The sequence below is a fragment of the Xenopus laevis genome, chromosome 2L (assembly GCF_017654675.1).
Source record: "Xenopus laevis strain J_2021 chromosome 2L, Xenopus_laevis_v10.1, whole genome shotgun sequence".
NCBI lineage: Eukaryota > Metazoa > Chordata > Amphibia > Anura > Pipidae > Xenopus > Xenopus laevis.
In genome coordinates, this window is record NC_054373.1 from 56791724 (window position 1) to 56799537 (window position 7814).

At 39.7% G+C, this 7814-nt stretch overlaps 1 protein-coding gene across 1 annotated transcript; it reads right to left on the minus strand.

Moving 5' to 3' along the window:
* Positions 1–249: 249 nt before the first annotated feature.
* On the minus strand, positions 250–3592 carry LOC108707471 (serine/threonine-protein kinase N1). Its single transcript, XM_041581253.1, has 6 exons — positions 3576–3592; positions 3252–3314; positions 2793–2869; positions 1647–1789; positions 1354–1461; positions 250–393 (listed from the first exon to the last, which is right to left on the minus strand). The coding sequence occupies exons 1-6, from the start codon at positions 3590–3592 to the stop codon at positions 274–276; spliced, it is 528 nt and encodes a 175-aa protein (XP_041437187.1). The 3' UTR covers positions 250–273.
* Between the last annotated feature and the right edge of the window lie 4222 nt (positions 3593–7814).

Consider the following 7814-nt stretch of genomic DNA (forward strand, 5'->3'; position numbering starts at 1 on the left):
CATTTAACAGCTGTAATGTAATATCTGGTGGTTCCAATGGAATTCCTTCAGTGCAGATCTCTGGAACCTTTATTTTAGGAACAAATGGAGGCTGGACTTCTTTTTTCTTTAAAGCCTCCCAGTCTAATCCCTAGAAAAGAGGAGAAAAAAAACAGCAATTACAAGCAATTCTCTGCTAGTAAAATAAATCCAGATGGGCCAGAGTAAAACTGTATAGAGGATGTGAGTAATATAAAATAAAAGGCATAAACAGAGGGACTTGCATCAATCGCTTCAAACATGGAGGCTAATCAAGATGCCTAAACAACTTACCTCAAAGAAATCACTTTTCTTTACATCCTCAGCACCATTTTTGTCAGACCCAAGGCGACGATATGGGGTTTTGGTCAATAGCTGCAAAAAAGAAATAACATACAAATTAAAACTAGTTAAACAATACACAGACAGCATCGTCTTAGCAACAAGTTAAGATTATAAGTGGGTTCCAGACCATTCCAATCTAAAGGGATTTGTAACCTATGGAACTGGGGACTTGACCACCACAATGTCCTCAAAGGGGGAATCATTTATGAGTTGGACCTTTGCTATAGGCTGGACATTCAGAAATAGTAACTGTACATATATTTTATTTAATGGAAGAATAAAATGCTAAACAGAAACAGGTATGGCATCTGTTATACAGAAATCTTAAATTACGGGAAGGCCATCTCACATAGATTCCATTTTAATCAAAAATTAATTTTTTTTAATGATTTTCTTTTTTCTCTGTAATAATATAACAGTACAAGTATGGGGTCTGTTATCCGGAAACCTGTTATCCAGATAGTTTTAAATTATTTAAAGGCCGTCTCCCATAGACTCCATTTTATCCCAATAATCCAAATTTTTAAATATGATTTCCTTCATCTGTGCAATAATAAAACAGTAGCTTGTACTTGATCCCACCTAAGATATAATTAATCTTTATTGGTGGCAAAACAATCCCATTGGGTTTATTTTATCTTTAAATGATCGTTAGGCTGATTTAAGTAGATAGATGCAATTTAAACGAATCTGGAAAACCCTGGTCCCGAGCATTCTGGACAACAGGTCCCATGCATGTACAAACATTTCCATGGCACAGACCTGATTCCCTGAGGATGATTATTTTTTAATTCCCCTAATTGTCTTATTTTTGGCAGTTTTAATCCACTTAGTAAATTGGCCAGGAATTCCAGGGAAATCAGGGGAAAAGAGTATAATATAATTTGATAATAAGAATGTAAAACTGTGTGTCTAACAGTAAGGACAAATATAAGTGTGGGTGTGAGTGATAATGGAAGGGGCCGTCTCACATTGCACATTAGAACTCACTTGTGTTATTATTTTGTAGATTTCCGGGGTTAGGGATGGCGGATATATCGGCTCTTCGTAGACAATGTTATGAATAATTTCATCAGCGTCATCTCCTGTAAAGGGCATCTGCAAGACAAAAACAACACTAGGGGTTTCTAGGGAATTAACTTGCAACAATAGCAAGGCGCTATAATTTATGGGCCTGTGTGTTAGGATTAAGTCCATAACCCCAATAATAAGTAGACGTTTAAAAAAACGACTTGGGCTAAATCTATGGGCAAGCACCATGGAATCTATTGAAGTGCACTTACCTGACTGAGGCGCATTAAATAAATGCACACTCCCAATCCCCACCAGTCCACTGATCTTGTGTAGGGATACTGTGTAAACATTTCCGGGGCCATATACGGCAAAGTTCCACATTGAGTTTGGCTTCTGTCTGTAAAACTCATTCCTGAAGCAGAAAATAAAAAGTCAGTCAAGTTGGATCATTTCTACATTTATTTTCCTTTATTTATAGAGTGTGAACATAGATAATCATTTTTATTGGTCTCTGCCCCTGAGTCACAGGCACGATACACAAACTAGTTTCAATTAAGTTACAATGAACTTGCATGTAAGGGGGTACATTTCAACTGAGGGAAGAAACTTGGGGAAGTTGAGGAAACCGGGGTATAACTATAGAGGAAGCAGACCCTGTGGCTGCAGGGGGGGCCAGGAGGTATAGGGGCCTCATGAGGCTCTAATTTATATACAATTTCAATAAATATTGGTATAATAGATCAACCTCTAGATATTTTTGAGGCCTTAAAAATAATTTGCTGTGGGGCTCAGTAATATCTAGTTACACCACTGGGAGGAAACCAACACAGATACAGTAGTTATGTGCGAGTCATTTTTTTCCCGATCCGCTGCCCCCTTCCCTTCCACCACCCGCACCACCCAAGTCTGACTTCAGGCTTCCCTTCATTGACCCACCCACACCGGTAATAACATCACAAACAGGGCAGGGAGACCAGGCATGCAGCTATAAAGCTGGAAGCCACAAAGGGGGGGTGAGGGGTTGGCCTGAACTCAACCCGAACTGTGGGACCCGCGGGTATCGGCCACGGCCACACATCACTAAGACACAGGGAAAATGTACAAATTCCAGTAGCAGTTCTACCTCTGCCCTTCATTCCGCCTTAAAATTACTCTATTAACTGGACACATTAATTAGTTTTCCAATTAATCATGTGTTTTTTTCTTACAAGTGACACATACATAGAAATACCATCGCCACATCCTTTATAGTCTTGAAATAAAATGAGAGTGTGATCGGAAAGTTGTGTTTGTGTGTCAGAGGCAGACACATCACTCGCTGTTGTGTCCATTTGCTCATCCATTTGGTTTGAACAAATTGAATAAATCCACCTATATAGAGTTTAGTGCTATGGAATTATAACTAGAAATCTTACCTTCTTTGCTAATGCCAAAGTCAGTAATTTTGGCGTATCCATCTCTATCCAGTAATACATTTTCTAGTTTTAAATCCCTGCAAGGAAAACAAATGAATATTTTAAAATAAAACTAAATAAAAACATTTCTATTAAGAAGAAAGAAGCTAAATAAGGCAGAAATGTCAAAGACTTTGGGGATGCGGCTGTGTAATTAGGGTCAGACTGGACCTGTGGGGCAATGGGGGAAAAACCCAGTGGGCAAAGCCAGACCCACTACTTGTGCCACTCCCTGGTCTCCTCTACTGACCCCTATTCCATCATGATTAGACATAAAAGAGCTCAGGGACCACGGGAGGGGGGTTGTGACTGGGGCAGGAGACTGGGAGAGAGGGGTTGTGGCCGGGGGGTTGTGTGGGATGCCCTGGTTGATTACAGACCCCCAGTCCAACGCTGTGTGTAACGTTCAGTAGTACTTACCTATGGGTGATGTTCCGATCATGCAAAAACTGCAGCCCAAGTACAATACAGGCGGAATAAAATCTGTAAAGACAAAAAAACACAAATATATTAGAGTAATTAATTTATAAGTGCAACAAATGGCAGTTATTCCTGAAGTAAATATTCAGCAGGTCATTGTCTGTGTCACCTTCCTACGGAGCACCTAGATTGGGATATTAATGGTAGGCAAATCTTTCTAAAAATCCTCTAGAGCACAGCCATACTCTTTCTTCCCACTGAAATGAATGGAGGGCTGGGTTTTACTTCTTGGGATCTAGATATTCTTATAAAAATGTTGCTGACAGTTTGCCTTGGGCCATGAATGATCAAAGCATTTTCCTGTTGACTGATCTTATTATGGAATTAATTCCCAGGGAAATACTGGAAGTACAAAAAGTTCCAGCTTGTCTAGTGGGAAAGAAGCAATCTCCCATACACTGTCTATGGATATCTCAATGGCAATGGTGCTATTTAGGTACAACGGTGAGAATAACATAAGGATAAGACCTGCCACCTTCCCTAGAACTCCCAGTGGTGCTTACTTAGTTCTCTCCTGTGACATTCCGTTTCTGACCAAATGGGATGCCAAGTCTCCCCCTTCTACAAACTCCATAGCCAGGCAGATATAATGTTCCGTAGAGAAAGAGGCGAATAATCTAGTAAGGAAGTGGCAATTTTCCTTCTTGGCCAATAGCAGGATGCGTTGCTCTCGGAGAACACTGGCAAAGAAATAACAACGTCAGTTTCAATACAGGAGAATCATACACAGGACTAGTTCTACAACTGAGACTGGGGCAGAGCCTTTTAACGGGGAGGCCCGTTTATAAAGTAACCCCCCCAATATATAATTTATTAACTCAAAGTAATGGGTTTGTGGTTTATAGTTCCATAGCTGTATTAAGAATCAAATACAATTCAAATATAAATCCACCTGTGACAATTATGGTGTGATCAGCAAAATTAATAAACATGAATTTATGTGACGCCTTTTCCTATTTTAAAAGCATCACATGTCTAAAACTACAGGGCAGCAAATTATATATATTTTTATGGAAAAATATAATATTATTTCAAGCCTTAAATTCAGTCTTTAAAGGAGAACTAAAGCTTAACTAAAGATGTAGCTAGAAATGTTGTACATGATGTTTTGTGCTTCTGTATCAGCCCAAGGCAACCACAACCCTTTAGCAGTAAAGATAAGTGTCTCCAAAGATGCCCCAGTAGCTACCCATCTTCTTTTCTGCTGATTCACTGCACATGCTCTGTGCTGCTGCCACTTACTGAGCTTAGGGACCCACTCAAAATATACAGTACACATAGAATAGAAATGTCACAATATAAGGCTGATTAGAAATTAATACAGATAATTACTACATAGCAGCACAGAAGCCAGTGCAATTAGCATCAGAATTTAATAATCAGTCCTGTGGCATCAGCTTATATTACAGACCAACCTAATTTTCTGCTGGTTAATTAGTGACGACCCCTAAGCTTAGCTTCTCAACAGCTGCTCAGAGCCCACTGAGCATGTGAGTGTCGCAGACACTTTCCAAGATGGTGACCCCCTGTGACAAGTTTGAAGTCCTGGATCATTGCTGCTATTGACAAGCTGAAACTTTAGGCTGGTGCAATAAGTTCACTATATAAAATATGGCATTTTTAGCCACATTCATTTTTAGGATTTGGTTCTCGTTTAAGAATAACTCACCCAGCAAACGCCGTAGGTTGATCCATATAAAAGCTTTCAATAGTCTTAATGGCAACGGCCCTTCCTGTTTTTCTGTAGTTTGCCTTATAGACCTGAAATGAAAAAGTACAGCGTTTATACACAATGCATGTTTCAACTTACACACAATTAAATGAATTAGCAACAAGAGTTGCTCTTGTAGATTACTTGTCTGTAATGCATATCTGCAAAACTGGTATTTTAGGGGTTCATTTAATGACAGTTTGCACTGGGCCTAGTAATCCATAGTAACTTATAGCCACTAGGGGATACTGAACTTTATGCAGACTTTTGATGTCCCCCATAATGTGCCAAAAGTGTTAGAGTAGGATGTTATGCAATATATTGCTCATGTGTTTCAAGTCCAAGAGGGTTATTTACTAAAGTTGGTTGGGCTTTTTAGTGCAAAACGCAAATTTTTGGGATTTATTTTGCAGTCCAATGCTGCAAAAAGTTTGAATCCAAAAATCCGGCATCTCAGACCTTTATCTAATCAATGGGAGAGGTCCCTATCCTATTTAGAAGTTTATGTGGTCTGCACTGAAATTAGCCCAAAAATCTATTTCAGGCAACAATCTGAAAAATGTGGGCTTTTCAAGAAAAAGCCAGAACCAATTGCACGATTCGAGTTTTGCTCGATTTAATGAAGTTTTTCCCCAGTCCAATTAAATTGTGCTTTTTCAATAATAAATTAGGACTCTAGTTTGGTTGGACTCTTTTATTTAAGTAATCAGAAAAATATGGATTTAAGTAAATAACTATCCAAGTGTAAAACCCCTGAGTATGTTCATAAAGATTTATCGTATTTAAAGGCAAAGTAACTCACCTTTCCATATGATCCCTCACCAAGAAGTGACTGGATGTTAAAGTCATCAATCGATGGTGGGGTTCCGCACACAAGCCTGAAAGCAAATAAATACACTTGATTAACTCTTTTGTTTGTTTCACTGGTAGAACTTTCACAGTTCTAGACTAAGAATAAGAATGGAACATATATCCACCATCAACAAGATGCAATATGCCATCCAAAATGGACACCAAGAAAGCAACAGACAGATCTTATATCCATACCTTGTGTGGTTCAGGGCAGTATCAATCCTTTGGATCGTAGTATCAAAGCGAGTATTCTAGGGAGGAGAAGGGAATACCATTAATTTAGGCTCATGATGTCATTTAAGAATAAAATCTCCTGGAAGTTTGTTTTAAAATATCAAATATGAAGACTTACCCTCTGGTTCTCAGGATGAGAAAAGCTTAGAAGTCCTGTAAAAGAAAAAAAAGAAATGGTTCAGAAAGAAGCCGCTGCAACCACCAGAATATTTTGGAAGTGAGTGTGAATAAAAAGTCTGTAGATGGTATTGGGCCCCACAGCAAATTAATCTTAGGGCCCCCAACATATACAGATTTTGTCCTGTTTTACCAATATATGTTGAAATTGATCATTAATTAGTGCATCATGGGGCCCCTATACCTACTGGCCCCCCTGCAGCCAGGGTCGGACTGGGGGGCCCGGGGCCCACCGGGACTCCAGTCCAGGGCCCCCCTACAGGCCCCCGTCCCCCTGCTGCAACGCGCCGTGCGGCGCCCTTCAGTGTGCATGCGCACACGGTGGCACCCTCTGTGTGTACGCGCGCACGGCGCTGCATCTGCACGCATGCGCACACTGCGCATCGACGAAGATTTTTTTTTTTATTTCAAAAAACAAGATATCTGTTGAGGGGGCCTGGCCCGGCGGGGGCCCACGAGGGTCGGGGCCCACCGGGTTTTTTCCCGGTGTCCCGCCGGGCCAGTCCGACACTGCCTGCAGCCATAGGATCTGCTTCCTCTTTAGTTACACCCCTGCCTAAAGGTTATGCCCCTGCCTAACGTCTGTAGGTTTCTTGGCTACACTGGACTTCTGTCCAGGAGGGGCTGATCCCAATCCTATACCTGCACCTTCCATATACTTAAAGTTTAACTGCTCTGTCTGTGATGTGAATATATATATATATATATAATATATATATATATATATATATATATATATATATATATATATATATATATATATATATATATATATATATATATATTGTGGAAATAGAGATCTAGAGCCCAATATATATTTAGTATAGGGATCTAACTGTGATTATCATTGTGCTTGGAAAGCAGAATAAAACTCAGCATAACAAATATTTATTTTAAAAAACTGCACCTGGAGGGGTCAGAGCTATTCTCTCGCTATCTATCCTTTCTACATTTTCAATCTTCTCTTCCTCATTTCTATCTCGATTCACTGAATAAAATTCTGCCCTCTCTTCTTTATTTTCATCTGCCTCCGGAGCAAACACTGAGAAGAGTATCTCGTCCCTATTAGAGTCCTGTTCGAATAAATAAAATACAAAGTTTTTAGAGAAAATAAAATGTTAATCATTATGATTCTTTAATTTGACTTCCATTAATGTAAGATGCAAGTTGTCAGAATTGTAAAAATATATCTGTTTCTAACCCTTCTGTCAAATCACTTCCAGTCCCCATTTCTTGGTAAGGCAATGTAATATATAGGGATGCACAGAATCCATAATTCGGTTCGGGATTCAGCCCTTTTCAGCAGGATTCGGGCGAATCCTTCTGCCAGGCCAAACTGAATCCGAATCCTAATTTGCAATTCCTAATCCTAATATGCAAATTAGGGGTGGGAGGGAAATCGTGTGACTTTTGTCACAATACAAGGAAGTAAAAAATGTTTTCCCCTTCCCACCATATGCAAGTTAGGATTCGGATTTGGTTCGGTATTCGGCCGAATCTTTCGCAAAGGATTCAGAGGTTCGGCCGAA